Raw genomic sequence first — 21,051 nt, 5'->3', positions numbered from 1 at the left:
AAATTCCCATCAAACAAAAAGGACAGCACGCATCGTTACCGACCTGCGGCGTTGTCCCCCATCCACCCCAAAGCATGGCCCTCTGACCTCGTCTCCCACTGCTCTTTTGGTGAACTGTCAAAGCCATCATTCACCGTGAAAAGACACGAGAGACACTTGACTCCTTTACTCTGCTGGCGACTGACTTTCACAACTCTAACCCCCCCCCCCCCCCCCCCTCGGCCGCCCACTTGCAGTTCATTCACCCTCAACTTGCTCTGACTGAGAAGAATAGAACCAGCACAATAAAACATGGGTGTGGAGAAGGAAAAGTTAAAGATATTTGGGATTACTTCGCAGTGCCTCCAACAGAAACAATTCAATGCAACCGATCCAACAAATAACCAACGGAAAAGAAAAGGGAGAATATTATGAGAAAGTATGTTTTTTTAAAAAAAATCTAAACTACTGTCTAACGAGCAAAGGAGCCTCTCAAAAGTGTCCCGGTCAAAGGTTTGTGTGCCGCTGGTGGGTCTGTGCTTAGAGCGCCTGCATCTGTGTGTGAGCCTCCAACTAGTGCCGAGTTAGGAGGCCCTCTGGTGGATACAGCGCTGCCATGACACACACACACACACACACACTTCCCAAACGGGTCCGTACGATGCTCCAACACACAAATTCTTTCCCTTCCTCCGTCAGTCTCCTTCTCACGCACGCTCGCGCACACTCCTGCACGCACACACACACACACACACTCCCTCACACATGGCCTCACATGGCTGCTATACAATACAAATTGAAATGCCAACGTGAAAAAGATCCCAACAAAAATCTACAACCAAGTGAAACACTGCAAAAACATTTTCATCAGTCTACAGGCAAAAAGCTTCAGGCGAAACACGCAGACAGCACAACAAACTACCGTGAAAATTTACCAACAACACAAACAGCCGATTATACAAACAATGTTTTCTTCCCCCCCACGTGCTAAAAAAACACATACACACACACAAAAAAAGCAACATAATATTTCACTGTGCCTCCTGCCTATGCAGAAAACCCCAACGCTGCCTGAGAAGAGAGCAGAGCAGAGTGGGAGAGCGAGGGGAAAACAGAGTGAGAGAGAGAGGGAGAGAGAGAGAGGGAGAGAGCGGCAGAGAGACGAGACGGGGGAGAAACACAACTTACCTGCTGTTGTTGCAGATGCAGCAGCTCGACTGTGCTTACTTCGCTGCTCGTGTCACCAGCGCTTGATCTCCCATCTCTACTGCCAGCCTCTAATTGGCTGCTGCTTAGGGTGCTCATTCCATTTTGACTCATTGAACTGTTGCTTATTGTCTCTGTGGCCGACTCCTGCATCATCATGATTTAAAACCTAGAAGTGATTAAGAGGCACCGGTTAGGGCTCTTCTTGTTACAATTCCCCCCTTTTTTCCCTCCTATTTTTTTTTCTTTTTTTATGCTTCCATTATCAAGCCCTCAGTCCCCCTCTGCAAATTAAAGCATTTAAAGAAGAGGGAGGTGGGGGGGGAAGGAGAAGAGGGGGAGGATGCAGGAGGAGCAATTATGCATTCATTGTGTAAATGAAGCAATACAAAGAGATGCATGTCCTGGTGCTATTTAAAATGGGAGGGGTACCTAAATGTGGCAAACGCTTTTTTTTTTTTATATCCACTAAAATTTGGGTATAAATCGAAGCATATGGCTTTCAGAAAAAAAGTTCTTTTTGTCATTGCTATTTTTAATAAAAATACATTTGTGGGGAATTCAGACAAAAATAAGCTCGAACAAATATGATTCACAAACGAGCATGTGCTTAATGCTCGACATCTCCCTCACACTTTAGGACAGCCAGGCTGCACAGACATGAAAACAGACGCACAGGCAAGCACTCCTAAAATATTTGCCGTCTTGAAGCTGTCAGATTTTTAGTGTGCGTCGCGTCTGAATGAAGTTGCCTAATGACGCAAAGCTAATCATGCAAAATTAAAATTTGGTGGCGCGGGGGGGCGGAGAGGGAGAAGGGGGAGGCACCCAATCACATGGTGCAGGGCTGGTGATGAACACTATAATGGGTTTGTCATCTTTGCTGTGGCTAAATAAAATCTGTCTCATAGGCTTCCATACAGGCAGGATGCTCATATGTCACTCATTGCCCCCCCCCGCCCCCCCCCCCCCCGTCCCCCTCACCTTCTTTAATCAAACCTTATATACTAATTTATTTTGTGACATTAAAAAAAAAAATCATCCCGTCTCCCAACAATTAAAGCAACATTGAGCTGCAATCAAACTTTGTGGTGGGAAATCTACAACGTAGACAAAAACAGTAAATAAACACAGGACTCTGAATTAATTCTCTCGTCGTCTATTAGGTATGGAAAACTGGTGAAAGAGAGAGAAAAGGGACGGGTAGAAAAGGGAAAAAAAAAAAATCTATCACGAATATCACTAATGATTGTGCTAAAAACAGCATAAATTATGCATATTACCTCCTCTCTCTCCAGTAATAAATGTTTTATCATTTCCCCCCGCATTTAATGCTCTGTACCTTCACTGGGGCAGAGAGGAGCCCCACCAACATCAGTCGACACTCGCACAATAAATAAAAGACACTCGGCAAACCCAAAAATGCACTCCGGAATTACGGATCTTGTGCTGGCTCCATTTGGAAAATAATTATTCTTAATATTTAAAAAAGAAATTTGAAGAACATTTGAGACAATTAATGTTTTAAAGGCTACAAAAAATCTGTATCGCTGCCTCATGGAGGAAGTTTGTTTTTCGAAAGCTGGGTGGCACACCATTATTTCAAGTCCTGTTTTGCCACTTTTACACTCAAAAACACATATTTTTACAGTTTCCTTAAAAATTAAACAGCAACCTAATGCCACAGAAGCAACACACATGCAACAAAAGAGGGACGGATGATGATTTTTGCGAGCATTTGTGCCCAGCCCACATGGGTACTGTGTGTATTCTTTGGCCAGTAAATACTATTTTAATAGAAGTGTGTACACGTCCTTCAATGTGTTTGTGTGTGTGTGCTTGTGTGTGTGTGTGTGTGTGTGTTTGACGAGGGGCAGATACAGGACAGGCCTTAAAGGATGTCCACAGCCAGGATAAACAGGATCCAGGCAGGGAGAACAAACAGGGCTGAGCTGTTACACAGAGCAGGGCGACAGCTGCCCGGGACACAAGTAAATAGGGAAGAGGCCAGGACGAGGCGAGCTTGTGAACAAACAGGCCCCTGTTTAACACCACACCGCTCACTACTGATGGAGAGAGACACACGGGGAAAAAGACAGAGAGAGAGAGAGAGAGAGAGGGAGAGGAGCAGAGAGGGTGGGGGGTGACGGAGAGAGACAGATGAAAAGAATGAGAGTGAAAGAGAGAGAAAAGAAGAGTGAGTGGGAGGGAGGAAGGTGGAGGTGGCGGTGGTGGAGGGGGGGGGGGGAGACTGGCACAATGTGACATCCAATCCGGTGATGAATCTCAGCATAAGAAACTCAAGGCTGCAGCCGAGATCAGCCGGCTAATAAGTATTCAAATTAGGCATAAATTTTACATGCCCGATGTTTAAAATATTCAGAGAAAGACTGTCTGATTGCCTTTACTACAATTTTATGAACATTCTAATGGAGCCTGGATCGCTCCCTTTTTTTTCTTCTTCTTTTTCCCCGGCTTTCTTTCTTGGACCCGCAATGGATGTTCAGAAAACTTGGACGATATATGAGACAAGGAAATAAGGATTTTTAATAACATCCGAACACAATGCGAACCGCTAAGGAAGTCGGAGGAAAATTGCTGCTTTGATATTAACAAACCAATGAAATTTGCTTTTAATGTGCTTATATGTGAATGCTGATGTATGAAAAATTAGATTTTAAAAAGAAAAGGGGCAGAATAAAAGAAACCACACGTCATAGCTGGAGTAAATAAAAAAAATAATAATCAGGAAGCATAATTTGAATTTAATACACAGACTATAAAAGCCAAACGCCCGGCTTAATCTCGGCGCCTTAATCTTCCCTCCCTCCTCCAAAATAAAGTCTGTGCAATATGTCTAACTGCAACATAATGATAATGCAGATGTATGCAAAGTATATTCGCAGAGATCAGATGGTGCTTTAACCTTAATGACAGCGGTGAGATAAATTAATTAGCCATCTAAAGGCGGCATTCAAATCTGCCAATTAGAATGTCAATTAGAAACACAGCCAGGCTGCAATGATGAGCCGGCTACCGAGTGGTGGATCTGACTGTGGGGGTGATGGAACTGTCACAAACAGACACGCGCGCACACACACACACACACACACACACACACACACACACACACACACACACACACACACACACACAATACTCAAGAGAGACAGATGTGACAATACTCAGCACCTCAGGGTGTGACTATATGCACGCTTGTATCTGCATTTGTGTGTGTATATATGCATGTGTGTGTGTGTACCACCGTGCCCTGTACCCCCTCCCTGAGGGGTACCAGCCCTGACCCCGGCTCAGCCTGTCCTAAACCAACTGGGTCGGAAGGAGCCGCGCCACCCCCAGCGACAGCACTGACCGGGGCCCTTGCTCTGATCTTGAACGCCGCATGAGTGAGGGCTGCCGGCTTGCCCGCACGTGTGTTTGACATCCCATAAATTGCCAGTGTCCTGCATTTCAACACACCCGCTATTTGATGCCATTTCCTCCAGCCATAATCTTCCAATGAGGAGGAACCCAGACCACTTATTATCATGATCGGAAACAGAGAGGAAGGCTGTTATTGCCCTCGTAATACGCCGGTAATTCTGTAGATGTATAGCTTTGGGAAGGAAGATGATAGTGATACGAAGTGTTTAGGTTGTGGGGTGGTGGAAAGATAGCGGGAGACGGAGATAACTCTGCGCTCTCTAAATTTACTGTTGCCAACCATCGCTGATGGCTCCAACATTTCTATTAAGGTGGAGGCTCAATGGAGGGAAAGGCATTTCCTGGTTAAGCAAAGATAGACAGACAGACACTTTATTTGCAAAGCTTCAGACCAACTCCAGCTTTTGTCTCATTCCTTGTGCAACCATACCCTTGCTTGCTATTCCTCTTCAGCTTGAGCAAATATTTACTCTCGAATCCTGCACTACGCAAATCTGTCTCCTCCATCAGGTGCGGAATCTGAGAAAGGGTCCTGACGACGCATTTGGCCCAGAGATTGGGAGAATTTCTCCTCTTTCTTCCGAGAAGTGACATGAGAAAGGTGTAAGGAGAATTGAGCCTCTCGTTGCCTCGCACACACACACGTGCACTCGCTCTCTTTCACACATACACACACCTATCATTAAAGGGGAAAGAAGCAGCCCTCCATCTTTGTTTGCGAGCTCTAAAAGCCCTTAATGTAGCCTCATTACCTGGCCTGTCTCCCGCTCTATCATGTGCAGTAAACACACACTATGACACTGGCCATCCATCTAGTGGGAATACACAGCTGTCTGCTGTGCTCCAACACTGTCTGGGGAACACTGGGGAATTTAGTGCACACGCACGCACGCACGCACACACACACACACACACACACACACACACACACACACACACACACACACTCACGTTACGTTGTTAACACACAACGGGCTTGACACTGGTTTTCTTCCAGAGTCTCTGGGCGATCCATTTTCAGTGTGAGGATGTTCTCCACTGTGTCTCTATCTGGAACACTGATCCATTCTCTCATTTTATATGCATGAGTTGCAAAAAAAAAAAAAAAAAAAATGTTTTCATTAGGATGACAAAGAAGAAAAAAGGAGAAAAGAAAAAAAAAAGTGACCGGTAAATCTGTGATCCCAGACGTCCATTCATTATCAGCTCACATTTCAGGTGGCTGCTTGGAATTCTTCTGGTTCGCGAGATCAAAATAATAATAATAAAAAAATAATAGAAATTACATTTCACAGTCTGCTGACTCCTCACAGCTCTGTGATCGAGTCGAGATATGGTTACCATTTAAAATAATCACAGATTCTGTGCTTGAGTGAAATTAATTCATCATTGCCATAAGTTACTGTGCATACAAAATAAAGAAGTAACTGGGCAAGGGCTCACATATTCAATACTTCAGATTGCTTAATAAATCAAAATGCCACGTATGTGCTGACTGAAGAAACGGTGCATTTTAAAATGATGAATTTAATCTCGGGGCAAATAATGGCGAGCAAAAAAAAAAAAAAAAAAGTTTAAAACAACTTCATCAGGAGCACACATTTGTGCGAGTGGAGCCACGAATTTATGCCTTTGGAGAGTCTTTGATTATGATCACATGCTTGTTTGTACTTGGGTGTGTACTGTAATCTTTTCTGGTTGTGAGCTGTCACAGCACAGCGACACCACAAGCAGTTTATTACAGCCTTCAGCTTCAAGCGAGTGACTTGAGAGTCAGAGATGGAAAAACGACCACTTGGAAAGCGACGTTCGACAAAACCCAGTCCCCCGGATTAAGGGAGGCAAACCAGGCTGCCGTGCCTTAGAATTAAAAGCTTCCTTTTTGGCACTAAAGGGCCACCATAAAAGAGCATTAATGACTACTTCTTCTAAACCTGTGTATGGTAATGGTTTCTGCTCTCAGATAGAGGAATTTCAAAAGTGTTTCACCGGCGAATAAAGACTGCTTTGGAAAAAAGGGGGCTGAAGAAATCATATTTACAAAATCAGGAGTGGGGCCAAATGAAAAGAGATGAATATGAATAATGGACTTTGCTTTTTTTCTTGGGATTAACATTATTCAAAGCAACAGAATCAAATGTGGTTATCTCCTGTCCAATGAGCCCTACATTGAGAAAACCTCAGTCACATTTCAATTCTTCATTTGAGCTGACAATAAATCGTAGTTCTGTGATAGGAGACATTCAGTCGAGAATGTTCAGAACTTAATTCTCTTCTATTTACAATAAGGAGATGAGACAGAATAAGATAAAAGACAGACTACTTGCCACAGTGTGTAAGTGTCCCTAAATGGAGTGCGAGCGTGTGTCAGAGTCAGTGTTTGTGGAGTACAGAGAGGGGAAAAAAATGACAAAGACAGCCAGAGGAAAGTGTGTAAAGTGCATGTTCAATTGTGCGATCTGCACAATGTCTCCTTAGAATCAAACGCAAGAGGCACTCATGAATAGTGTGATGATACTATGTTAATACAAATTCATTTTAAATGAATACAGCCAGCTCTGAAATGTGACAATGGCAAAACAGTTATTGTACATGTGCTGTCCAATTACTCGTAAAAAAGAGAGGCCCGCATCAAAATGCTAAATTAAAATCGAGAGTGACTCAGCCGGTGGAAAAGGGGGGAGAAAATATTGAAAGATGAAATTGAATTTGCAGTTGATCCGATTTGCTTTGCCCGGCAAAAAACGCGACAGCAGTAAACACACACTTGTTAAATGTCTTCGTGCAGCGCAGCACGCCCCTCACGGACAGAGAGAAAGAGGAGGAGAGAAACTAGTTTTCTCCTGCATTTAGGCTCGTCCCATATCATCTACGCGTTACCCATCAGGCACCTCATTCTGCTGAGGCAGGAGACAGCCCCGCCACTGTGGGCGAGCGAGACAGTGACGAAAGCTGATCAGTCGGCTCTCATTTGCATATTTGCCAATTCCATTAATTAACTCGGCCCACCTAATCAGGGCTAATTGACCTATAAAGAGGGGAGGCCTCATTGTCTCGTCCAATCATCTTTACCAAGAGTAGAGGAGGTGCGTGCTGATGAACGCAGGGTACTTCCGACCTAACTGTATTTATAGACCTCATGCGTGGAAGTGTTCCACTCAGAAAAAGACGTTTTATTCTCTCCCTGAACTAAAGCGATCAGGACTGAGCAGCTTTGACACGGAGCGAGAGCTGGGGAAAACAAAAAGGAGAAAATGGACAAATCCTTTACGCTGGTCCGGCGCCTTGTCGAGGGGAGAGGAGAGGTATCAGAGGAGCTAATGACAGTTGGATGGCCTGACTCTCCGGTCCTCTCCACGGCGCGGCACATCCAGCGGACAGGCGCGGGGAGCCAGCCGCGGCCAGCACAGCCACAGAGACATAGCTCATTGTGACGTTTCCAGTTATTTCTGGTTGATTAGGGCCATTATGTCTCCAGCTCTGATTTATGTTGTCATTCCCCCTCAGCAGTCCTGCATCGATAGATCTTAATGAATTGGTAAATAAGGGTGAAGATTGCAGTTGACAACACTGCAACATTCCTCATTCATACCAGACAAGATTTATGTAACCAATTAGGAGCACGGGGGGGTGGGGGGGTGGGGTGGTCAGGAGAAAAAAATAATCTTTCCACAGGAACATTACCAAAGTCTAACCCACGACAAAATAGATAATGGGCAGCCTTTAACACCGGCTTAGTCACACTTTCTCCATGCCCGGTTGGGGACTTTAAAACTGCGCAGAAGAAAGGCTCACTCCTGCTCCTCTCAGGATTAAGAAATTGATTTTACAAAAATATACAGAGGCTGGCTGACAGCACGCACTCCCTCGCTGCACCTCTCCATTTTGAAAACACACCCGTCTGTTCAATCCACATCTGAATAATGTCCGAACCAAAGACGATGATGGAATCAACAGATTAAAAATTAAGCCCTTGCCAACAAAGCACCACTTTGATATGGAAATATTAAATTCAAGAAGCCACTCTCTCTACATCCACACACACCCCCCCCCCCCCCCCACGCACACGCACACACAACCATCCAAAAATGAGAAGTGCGTGCGTGTGTAGGTGTGTGTGTGTGTGTCTGGTGGGGGCACAGAAATCAGTCGCTCACTTTATGTTTGATACATCGAAGACATAATCAGCAGCATTTTTTAATGGTCTCATATTTCCATTATTTAATTTCTCCACTCTGCAGCTCTAGGAATCTGTTAGCAGACAAATAAAGGCCTCTTTGTCATTAAAAAAAAAATTTCAGATAAAAGTGCTGATCATCAATAGCCAGCGACAGGCCGGGAAGACCCATAGGGCAGGAGTGAACAGAGGTGGAAAATTAAAGCAGAGTGATACGGGAGCCGGCTCCTTTCAGCCCCCTCTCCCTTCAAGCACATGCAAATGAGGCCGTGCTGCTTAACTGCATCATTTATGTGGATAATAGCGGCATCATCATTACGGGAACTCAAATTAAATTACATCACAATTAGCATAACAAAGTGATTGGTTAAACTTTCAAAACAAATAACGCGGCTCCGCTAATGAACGGTGTTAATTGGCCGGTGTGCATTCTAAATAAAACATGCCGGTAAACATGTGTTTTAGTTAAACAATTTTAAAATTCATTTCCCCCACTTTTTTTTTTCTTTTTTTTTTTTGTAAAAATGACAAAATCAGACAGACGTGGAAAGAGGAAGAAAAAAAAAAAAAACAGAAGACTCAAAACTGGATATTGCCAGGGGGATTTGTAAGCTGAAATATAAAATGTGTAGCATTTAATTTTATTGCGCTAAAGAACCTATTATATGCCAGACTCTGGAGAACAATGTAAATTATCTGCCTTCAAAATGGAGTTTGGCCAATTCTCCATGTGAACTAATCACATAGCTCATTATGCATTAGGGTATTAAATTATGAAGAGGAGTCCCTTTCGCATTCCTGCACAAAGCCCTATGAAATGTTAATAATATGCCCACAATAGCCCAATACCATGCCTGGCTCACCCTCATCAATATTTAAGTAAACAAATTATCCCACTCGCCTTTGATAAAGATAATTAGTGCTTCACCGATGATCAGTCTTGTGACCCCTCTCCACTTCAAACTAAACATCTGCTCCAAAGAGTTTGGGATCCCCCCCCCCAACACACACACACACACACACACACCAACAGACGAGAGAAAAACAAATAAGTCAAACTTCAGCTTAAAAGCTTTGCCCTCTCAAAACACACATCTGCAGCTGATGAATATTTGATTGTTATTCGCTTATGAAAGGTTATACAGTGGCTGTGCCCTTTTCTTCTGTTTCACCGTGGTGCTGAATCCCCGTCCTCTGATTTTAATGATCAATGATTAGCTTAGCAAGCAAGCGGCAACATCTGGAAAACACCACAACGCCAACCAACTAATGCGAGAGCAGCAAATACCACAGCGAGAGAGTTCACAGCCACGCGCAGCCCTTGCAACGGACACACAAACACAAAGCCGCGGTGGTGCGCGCGCCCTGCGCACATGCACGCACGCACACAGGCGCACACACTGAGCCATTCATCAGCGCTAATTAAGCAGCAGATTAACAGAGCCCGCAGACCAAGGCTGCACGGTTACACAGTGGGACGAACCAGCGGGGGAAGGCGAGGAGACACAGCCCGGCAATAAAACACAACCATTAAACACAGCCAAGAGCCTGGAGTCGACTACGGATGACACAGGATTGATGGGTGGATGGTTGGATGATGGATGGATGGAAAGATGGATGGATGGATGGAGTCTGCCTGACTTTTTTCTCTCTCTCTCTCTCTTTTTTTTTTTTTTTTTTACCTGAAGGTGAGGAGTGCCAGAGAGCTTGACCAGGGAACAGAGTGCTTGCCTCTACCACCGCCGAGGGTGTCTAGCAGCGACGGCCGCAAGTCGACTGGTGTCACCCCGTGGAGAGGCAACACTATCTGTGTCATCACTTCAGCTGTGTTTATGGGGGATGGCATCATAAACAAGCCAGCTCCCCCCTCTGCCATCCCCCCACACCCAGCCCCCGCCCCAGTCTCCCTCTCCTCTCCTCTCCTCTCCCTCTCTCGCCACCTCACCGCTGCCGCCGTGCCATTCATGCATACTTAAATCACCCTCGCCCCATTAAAAAAAAAAGAAAGCCCAGACGCCTCTCCTGACAATTATTCTATCATTTCCAGTTGTCACCGGGGCAATTACCGACCGGGGCCCCCTGTGCAGGTCGGACATGCAGGCCCGATAGGAGAGGCTTGAGTTGGGGGAGAGAGGGAAAAGAGTGGGAGAGGGGACAGCAGAGGGAGTGTGTGTGTGTGTGTGTGTGTGTGTGTGTGTGTGTGAGAGTGAGTGAATGTGTGTGTGCAGGAGTGTGAATGGGGGGAGAGGTGGGGGTAGTGTACAAAATGGAAATTTATGACAGAGACACGGTGGCTTCTTTCTCTCTCCACACTGGAAATAATTAGACCATCATTTCTTATGCCTGACGCTGATGAAATATATCACAATTACTGGAAAACACCACTTATCATTTCATTCCACCTTTTATTGGAAATGAGAGACGTGGCAATTATTAGTTTGATCTCTAGTTTGCTGCCTTTTAATCTAGGTTTTCAAATGTGATCACATTTATTTACACTGGTTACTTTTTGCGAGGAAGTGTAAAGAAAAATGTCTTTTCTGGTCATTTGGGTGCAAATGTGTCGCCGCGACTGTGTGTAGGTAGTCTGTGTGTGTGTGTGTGTGGGTGGGTCCTGTGTGTGAATGAGAGTGTGTGTATGTGTGTGTGTGTGTGTGCGCACGAGTGTGTGAGAGGATCTTCACACAGGGAGAGCTGTGACTCCTCGCAGGATGCTTCACCGGCTCTCCCCTTGCATCTCGGCTGCATGCATACCAGGCAGCTCGCGCTGCTCTCGCTCTGATCGCACATCTGCTTCTCTGAACGCTCTCGGTCTCTCTCTCTCTCTCTCTTTCTCGTACAAGTGCACACACACTCTTACACACAACCTGCCGGACTGGCTCTCCACTTTGCTCTATGTGCCCAGCGTCGCTGAGACAAGAGGGAAACGGAGGCAGGAGTAGGGCTGGAGGACGCCGCTACGAGAGGTGCATTCGCCGCAGAGGTATGTGTGTCAGGCTTTATTCTAGCGCAGTTCAGTGCTTTTCTTTTCAGCTCTGATTGTGTGCATGTCAAAGTGTGTGTGTGTGGAGATGTAAAGAGTCTGAATGGGATTAGTGAAGGGCTGAGCGGCAGTCGGTAGCCTCCACACCGAGCTCTGGCAGACACAGCGTAGGGCTCTTAAAAACAATTAGCGGTATCACATCCATGCATTACCCAATAACACGCAATCACCAAGCACTGCTACCATGCCACAAGTACACATCCAAACAAAGTCATAAATAGACCATGACTGCAGAGGAGAGAGGGAGAGAGAGTGACAGATAAAATGACCTACCTTTTAAACAAGGAGGGAGAAATCCACTCTCCTCGGTAAGAAGCATTTGAAGAAGTATTCTCAGAAGCCTGGAAGCATTAGTGTGTATCAAAAATGAGGAGAGGGGGAAAATGCCACAGAGCATCAAAAAGTGGGGGGAAAAAAGGTTGAAAGGGAAAAAAAAAAAAAAGTGGAGAGAAACTAGCTGACGCTTACTGTCAAAGACATCACCAGAGAAGTATTTACAGCGGTATTTACAGTAGTGCGAGGGGAGAGCACCTCTGCCTGGTCACGTCTGAGAGACAGTTGCCGTTTCAGCGCTGCCTAATTAAAACAAGTCAGGCAGCCCCGCTGGATTGTTTTGACGCCTGAGGACCAATAGTACACAAAAACCAGTGGCTTGATCGGTGGGGTAGGGGGGCTGGTCGTGGGGAGCAGAGAGGAGGGGGCGGAGGGTGGCGAGAATTGGCAAAGGAATGGTGGTGGTGGGGGGGGGGGTGTTGCAACTGTGTGTGTGTGTGTAAGGGGAGTTCAGAAGAGGCGTTTTGTAGAGGAATCTGAAAGGGGAGGGGGACCACAAAGGTTCAGAAGTGGGGAGACCTCCACATGCCGAATGCTCCCTCACTTTTTCTTAGGAGAAAATACTGAGATGATGCGTTTTGAGGCTCTTTAGCCGACACTGTCTGCACTCGAAATACCGTTTCAAGCATTAAACAATGCACCTGGCCAAATGAAAAAACTTAGAATGAAAGTGAAACACACGCCGACAAGCATTTCCCAGCTCTTCCCATCAGCCGCGGTTTGTAAAAGCTCGGTTTACCACTTGATAAAAAGGCAAACGTGTCGGTGCAGATGTCTTACACGAGGCTTCAGACGTTTGAACAAGTCCCTCCTAATGAATTAGTTCAGTATCTCTGCCTGGGACCGCAGAAACCGCCGGTCCCCGCTGCGTGCTTAAGAAAGCTGAAACGAGCTGGAGGAAGCCAGGCTGGGCTCACATGTGCTGAATGTGACATATCAACATGTTTCCCTCCAATGTAAACAATGCACAACAGGCAATGAGCTGGAACATTTAGGGCTAATGTTTGCCAATCCTTTTGTCCAATTTCTTTTTATTCCCCCCTCTCTCTCTCTCTCTCTCTCTCTCTCTCTCTCTCTCTCTCTCTCTCCTTTGCATGCCACAGATGTTTTTCTTAGTCGCTCCAACAGACAGGAATCTACTGGCAAGAAGAAAGGCTCGGTCTTCCCCAGGAGAGAGGAGTACAAAGCCCCCAGTCTGCATACAGCAGATGCAGAAAGCCAGTCCATCTGCCACCAGCTCGCTCTGCCACATGGGCCTGAGAGATTTAATACAAGCGGGGACTTTTTTTTTTCTTTTTTTATAAGTTTGTGCCATATACATAGAATCAAATACAAACACACATATAATTCTGGCAGAAATGCAACTCCAAATTTAAAATTCACAGTTACACACCAACAGACACATGTGCAGGCATATAGGCAGCCACAGCACGAGGTTATAGAGAGTGCAAGATCTTTTATGTTTTAAGGAGAGGCACCCTGGGCAACTATGACAGATTTATTTAGGAAAAGACGCAGCCCCCAATGCAGGGTAAAGACCACTTGAACTCGCAGCTCTGAGCGATGCACTGGCGTGATTTAACAGGCTCTGAATAGCACATTATCTCCCAGGCTCCGCTGGAGCATATTTCAGCCGTATGATATCATTATTTAGAGACCAGCACAGACCAAAAGATGCAGCATTTTCATTAGTGTCAACTGTCTGAGCTCTGAGGCAGAGAGGGTAAACACTAAACAATCATGGCAGAGAGAGAGAGAGAGAGACAAAGAGAGAGAGAGAGAGAGATGGTAGAGGTTGAAGCAAGCGAGGGAAAGAGAAGGGGGGGTGACAAGAGTGCTAAAGCAAGCAAGAGAGAGAAAAAAACACAGCGACAGAGAGAGGCAAAGGGGGCTAACATTAAACAACTGCTGTTAATTGCTCTAAGCATCCACATTATGCCAGTAATTTCTCCCATTTCTCTTTCAGCGCTCAGGGCTTCAGGCTAGAAAGCTCCTTCAGCCCCTTTAATAAACTACTCAGAGCGCCTCGCTGGAAAAGACAAACAAGAGGCCCCTGGCCTCAGAAACATTCACTGCACTAAGGGGAACACTGTGTCTATTCCTACACATCTGTGACAATTGTGTGCCGCCTCCCTTCAGGTATTTATTCCCCGCGTCTCTTCTTTCTGTGCTTTCTGCTGCCAAGGTCAACGGAGACGAACAGGCCCACCAGCGTCTTGATGTGGTGGCGGCAGAACAGTGAAAGGAGAAAGGGAGAGAAGGTGGGGTGCTGGGTGGAGTGGGGGGGGGGGGGTTAGACGTGTGTAGTGGGTACAGTGGGGAGGGAGGGGGGGTGATGGCAGCAGCTGGTTCCCAAGCCTGGCAGGAGCAGCAGCAGTGGGGGAAGCAGTGGATCTGTGATGCAATGCAACGCCGTGATGACGGCGGCGACGGATGTTGCTTCCCGTCTCCTGGCACTGCAAGCATTTTCACAGCTTACACACACTCTCACACACACACACACACACACACACACACACACACACACACACTACCACTAACTATTAATTTTCAATTAAAGCCACCGTGAAGTGCACTGCCTCTGGGGCATTAGACAAAGTCAAGCGCCCATCATGGCGGTTTCCCTCGTCATTTCTGCCACCATCACTTCAGTACCAACAAGCCACCGCTAAGCACATGCACCGCCATGAGGTCTGTCAGTCAGTCAGAAGCAGCCCAGCCTTCAGCCATCTGAATCACTCTCTTAACCCTTGAACAACCATTAGCCTCGCACGCTGATGACAGAAATGAAAGCGTGTGTGCAAATAAAAGCGCGCACGACCTTTTCACGTGCACACTAGTGGAACGAGCACAAAAGACAAAGAGACCCAAAAAACGGTGCAGGGAGGAACGCCTGTGTGGCTTCTCTCTCACTGTTGCATTTACTGACGCCCGAGTGCTAAGAGCACCAATGATGTTCACTTTGCGCTGGGAGGTGAGCCGCTCGACTCTCCTCCTCCCTTGTCCGTTCCCACGTTGAAGAACCAGTCAGACAAAATGAAGTGATTTGGACCGTCTGCTAAAATCTGTTCAACTGCCCCGAAAGACTCCCAGACGGTGATAACCGATGTTTCAAAGCAGAGCGCAGAAAAAAATGCATCTGAAACAGAGCCCACACATCAGCAACATTCATTAGTTGTCACACAAGCACAATTCACGAGCCACTTAGTCCTTCCTGCAAATAAATAAATAAAAAGCCAAATAAGGCATAATGAGGGGGTAGGGCTCTTTTCAGGCCTGGGCAATGTTGATCACACGATATGTTGCTTATGGCCAGAGAGCAGAGACCATTACGGACCGGTGATTATATAAGTGGTTGGAAGGCAGCACCATTTTAATATACTGTACTTAAGCACCAGGGGTATCCATGGCAACTTGCCTTGTGCTGTGCGTTCAGAAAATCCCTAATGAAATGCCTATTAAGTGACTGATAATGACAGTGTCCAAATATATTTGCATATGTATTTCAGTGCAGAAAGATGAGAGCAGTGAGTGAAGGTAGAGAGGGGCCTGATTACTGCAATCACAATAATAAATACGGTGATTTGCTTTTGTTTGTCGCTTGAAAAATTGTTATTTTTGGACATTAACAGTCTGTAAATGAAGAAGACAGATGCGAGGCTTGGTCATTCCATCAACAAAATGACTATTTGGTGCATAAGGATTGCTTTTAATAAAAGTTCTGCGAGGAAAAAGAGTAGTGGTGGTGGGTGTGAAGTGCGGCCCCTTCGCCTTCCTTTGGGAGTCTCCACATGTGACTTCCATTTGCGACTTTGGCTGAGTGCCCAACAGGACATCCCTGAGAGAGTGTTTGCTTGACTCAATATCAACAGCCCGAGTAAGCAGCCTGGGGGTGTGGGGGAGGTTGGGGGGCCTCAGGTTCCTATTGAAAATAAACCAGGCTGTACATTCACTGGGCCCAGAAATATCAAGACGCGCTGCAAGGAGCCACGTAGCTCTCCAAAGCTTAATGATACCTGCGCCTCCCCTCCAGCTGCTTCTGCCGACGCCGCTGCTGCACACAGACAGCGGGCGGGTGGGAGTTAAAGTATACATTACAGCAGAAAAATAAAAAGAGATCGAAATGACAGAAGTCAGACAGTTCAAGCTGACCGGGCCTCTTGAAACGAAGGAGCTGGTAGACTAGCGACAGACACTCGAGGTTAAATTGGCCCTCCTGTGCCTCCTCTTATTTTCCCACCACCGCAGCTGCCTCCAATGCCACCCCCCCCCCCAAAAAAAAGCTTTTCTTCAAAAGCGTATTTGAATTAAACGGGTTGCCGCAATCAAAGGCTCGGCTGTGCTGGGCAAATTTAAACAAGCAAGCGCAGCTCACAGCAGTTTACCTGTTATACAGCAGATTGGAATTAGATGAAAGAGTCGCGCATGGCAGACAACTTCCCTTTTTTCACAGTAGTAGATACTATCATACAGTACAGACGGTTGCAGGTTAAATTACATTCCTACATGTTACTGAGTTGTTTTTTAATGTTCCTGGCCATGTCATCAAGATGAAGGCACAGGTAAAAAAAAAGACAAAAAACTGTGAGATACAATAGCCGTTTCACGCATTCTGATTTCCTGTTAGGGATGAATCTGAAACCCATTTATGACAGCGATCTGGAGTGTCTGAGGAGCCCACAGCTCCGACTCTGCCAGAGATTGTCATTCCCAGAACTGCGGCTACACAGTTGAATGGCAGCAAGACAAGCTCCACTGGCAGTCAAAAGAGCACAACACCTGTATGTGCTATGCAACAACCGCTATCTCGAATCCAAGCAATCCTGTCAATGCATCTGCAAGTAGCAATGAAAAATACTTGCCCGCGGGATGACAGAAACATTTAACACTGACCATGAATGAGATAGTGGAAGAAGTCTGGGAATCATCTCCAGAAGCTGTTGAGGGGTGGAGCGCTCTGTTCTTGTGCTGAGTCTTCTGATCGCCTTGGCCTTCTGACTTCCTGCTGACACAGTGGCCACGGCTAAAACACCACTCAACTAGACACCCGTAACACCTTAAAACCCCCCTGATCAAATTAATTCAAGAAAACGACATTCCAGCAAAGAATAATAAACTCATTATATGGAAATTTCAAACTCCTCTATTCTCTGCACCGCGGCTAATTCAAACCTAATTTTTACTAGCCACTAATTTGAGGGTGAAGGGCGGGGGATAGGAATTACATCTGGAGGTAATTCATTGTGTGGAACTGAGCCCAGTGGAGGCTACGATACCCCCCCCCCCCCCCCCCCACCTCTACCACAAAAAAAAAAAAAAGAAAAAAAAAGAAAACAGAGAGACAGGCAAGACACAGAGAAGGAACTATTTAGGTGAGTGGGACTTCCGGAGCACTGAAACGACACTTTCCACAAAGATGTTTTCATTGTGCTGTCACCAGACACGGGCTGGAGAGGTGCTGCAGGCACAGACAGAGAGACAGACAGACACTGATAAATAAGAGAGAGAGGGGAGGAAGGTTTCCAGGAAATGTGGGGCTTCTTATACGATTGGGCTCCTCCAGACAGCTGCGCTGGTTCAGGATTTAGTAAATAGCCAAAGATGTGGAGTTTGAGGATGGGAGTGGGTGGGTGTACTTTTGAGTCTACAGTTGGGTGTTGTGCCCGCTCTAAAGGCTCAGAGTTTATGAGGACGTCTCCCTCTCAAGTGACCAGCTACAGCTGGGCCGACTAAGTGGGCTGCCTAATAAATGGCACACTCTTCCAGTGATCTGCAGTTTCAAAGCACTGAGTAAAGGGTATCCAGCTGTATCAGTTTCACTGTATGGATGCAAACTTAACACTTATGTGCAAGGAAGTATTTGTGAGGGAGAGGGGACTAAAACTGGGCATATTTGAAAGATTTTTCTTGATTACACTGAGAGAAGTCACGCCGATCAAGCCGAGCGAAGGAAATAGAAAGTTGGGCTCCCTACAATCAGGCGCAGCGAAGAATCCCTGCAGGAGGACATTAACATGTGATAGAGAAACTTGCCTCAGTCCCTTCCACATCAGAACCCCCTGCTCTCCACTTCCATCCTCTGCCACCCCTCCAACGCTAAATGTGTTTTCCAAATGAAAATAAACGGAGTCCGACCGGTTTGAGGCAGTCATACTCCGGAATATGAGATCAAATAAAGGCTTCTGTGGAGGCTGAAAGGAGAAATGAAATGGCTTCTGAGGGGAGATGTACCGAGTAATAAAATTACTCCTTTATATCTTCCTAAACAGCACATGTTCCCCTGGAGTGGGTGAAGGCTTCACTTTGGTCAAAGACAAGTATGCAAGTGGCAATTTTTCCTTCAGGGAAGATTCCCTGATACACTTCTTGAGACTTGGCGCACTGCAATTTTCTTGAAAACGAGAAACTATTTCAGCAACAAGTTAAGCGGAACTTTGGAAGTTTCACTTTGATGATGTGCCGGTGCACGCCGTCATTGAAAGGTATGTTCCATTAAATTGGAACAGCAAGATGACTCATAAGCCTATTGCTTTTCAGTGAGTTCAAACTAGGCTGAAACGTTCGGATGAACAGTTGTATTTTATAATAAAACATACAGTTGACTTGGAACTGACCATGATGTCACTACTTGAAATTGGTTAGCTATTCCAGTTATACAGGCACCGCTCCATTTGGCATTGGGGGAAATTTACAACAAAAATATGACTCTAACTACTTAAAATCATGCAATTGATTTGTATTCTCAAAAAGCTGGTCACAATAATATTCAGATGGACTTTTTTGCTACGGCAGAGGGGCTATATTAGAGAACATTTGCAATTGGAGAGAATACATTATAATTCATTATACAGTAGCTATTAAACCTTCAGTAAAAATGCTTTAGTACAAGGATTGAGCCACTTATCAGACCTACTCACTACCTTTAAAAGCTGTCCATGTTCAGTACTCTGAGTGGCAAAAAAGCAATCGCTGATGACTCTGAAAATAGGACTAGATGTACAATTTATCAAAACAGAAACGGCTGGCGGGGATTTCAGAGAATCAAGAGTTATAACTGTTTGTTCAAAATCGCAGGAGAAAGGACGGCTGCAATTTCCCGGAATTAAAAAAAATGATTTCTTTTTTTTTTTAAAGTTGCCAATAGAGTAGTTTGGGTTATACTGACCAGAAAACGGCTTTAAGACGTGACGTTTTCAGAAAATCGATTCGTCTCAAGAGCTATTCACAGCGTGCCGCACGGACCGCAACCTTTTATTGAGGAAACTGTGCACCTTCGCAGCACTGTGTTCTAACGTGTCCTCTTAGGGCAGGTTAATAAAAGAAACGGATGCAACAAATGAAGTGAATTACATGCAGATCCGCAGCAGTGTGCCCGTTTCAGTTTGTTTTCTGCAGCCTTGGAATGTAATTAAGCGGTTTACACCGGGTTGATGATGTTTGTGCCGCGACTGTGAATTAATTTTTGGTGTGAGCACAGTTCGGAACTTTATTCTCAGTGACAACCCGCAAGAGTGTTGTTTACAAACATACACAAGTGGAGAGCAGACTCATTAGAGATCTCGCAACGCTCGGTCTCAAAAATAGTGTGTCGAGCGTGCGTCTGCGCTTAAAACGCTTGTCAAGCGATCATCATGGGTGACTTTTAATTTACGAAAAAGGCACCCAATTACACTTGGAGGCAGCGTTTTCAACACTTTGCGAACTTGGAGACATCATTAACTTCTTCTCTGTATTTCCTTTTGCCCCCGTCGAAGCCTGTTGCCATCTGTTCCGAGAAGACGAATGGCAAAGGGGATGTTTCTGACAGCTTAAAAGTACCCATCAGCTGCCTGCGAGACATCTCCGCGCACATCCAGCCCCGAACCTCCCCAAACAAACAGCAGGCTCCACTTCAAATACATAGCAGGACTATTAGGTAATCTTCTCCTTTGTTCACTCTCCCTGAGCCTTGGTGACTAACCTCAATCTCTCCCTGTTCCACCTCAAGCTGACAACACAACACTTAATGCTGCCAGGGCAATAGGAGTGCACCATGATGAATGGCTAGGAATTATCTGGAAATATACACATGCTGTCTTATGTATTCAAAGAAGTTGTGTCTGTTGTGTTATGATGACAGTACCAGCATGGTTCTGAAGCGAGAGGGAGAGAGAAGAGGAGGGCGGCAGCACAAGGGCTCTTTGTTTTTGGGACGGGACAAATCTGAGGTTTCCTTTTGGATATTCAATATCCTGCAAGGTACAAAACAGAGTTACAGTAGTCTAGTGTCTGGGTTTTTTTTTTTTTTTGGGGGGGGGGGGGCAGAGCCTTGCTACGTGTGTCTGTGAATTGTTGCATGCTTCTTAGTCAACTGCTGTGTGGCTTTGCGTGAGTTGCTTCCAACAAAGCCTGGGAAATCAATCAATCTGCGAAGAAATACCTCTTATGCCAGATGTGGCACTTGAAAAAAAAAAGGAACTTAAAAAGACTTGCTTGTATTAGGGACTCTAAGGGTCCAAACAGTACAAAACCATGTTGAAACGAAATATTTTTTTTACAAATGAATCAAGCTGTCAAAATGCTACCTGCACCACTGTGAGTTTCCGCTTGTTATTTTAGGTGGCTTCTCTGAGGCAAAGCATGTCAAATCTCTAAGTGTGTAAACGTCTTACTCCGAAATTTATCTCCTCTGTTTACTTAACAAGTTGCCAAGGAGAATGAAAGACAAATGTTTCATTAGCAGGTGACTTTTTTCTTTTTTTTGTGCCGTTTCTTTTACAAGTCTTCAGTAGTTCCGCTCCTTGACACATACACACGCACTCCTGCATACACCGAGTGTAATTATAAATGCAATGCTTGCTATAGGGAGCTGAACTTTTCACACCTTTCA

The 21,051-nt window shown here is 45.5% G+C and overlaps 1 protein-coding gene across 5 annotated transcripts in view; it reads right to left on the bottom strand.

Annotated features, from left to right (window-relative positions):
- The window catches only part of foxp2 (forkhead box P2), a 101,993-nt gene that overhangs the window by 59,185 nt on the left and 21,757 nt on the right, over positions 1-21,051 (bottom strand). For 3 of the 5 annotated variants that reach the window (XR_013075859.1, XM_076722387.1, XM_076722389.1), the window contains exon 4: positions 1,168-1,354. Coding sequence is in view for 3 of the 5 variants with exons in the window: in XM_076722387.1 (XP_076578502.1) it covers positions 1,168-1,344 (177 nt within the window). In the remaining 2 variants the exon portion in view is untranslated. Of the gene's footprint in view, positions 1-1,167; positions 1,355-12,122; positions 12,477-21,051 lie in introns of those variants that run through there. The other 2 variants (XM_076722388.1, XM_076722390.1) reach the window with 2 other exon arrangements.

This window comes from Chaetodon auriga, chromosome 22, assembly GCF_051107435.1.
Source record: "Chaetodon auriga isolate fChaAug3 chromosome 22, fChaAug3.hap1, whole genome shotgun sequence".
NCBI classification, from domain to species: domain Eukaryota; kingdom Metazoa; phylum Chordata; class Actinopteri; order Chaetodontiformes; family Chaetodontidae; genus Chaetodon; species Chaetodon auriga.
This window is presented reverse-complemented; position numbering and strand designations above follow the sequence as displayed.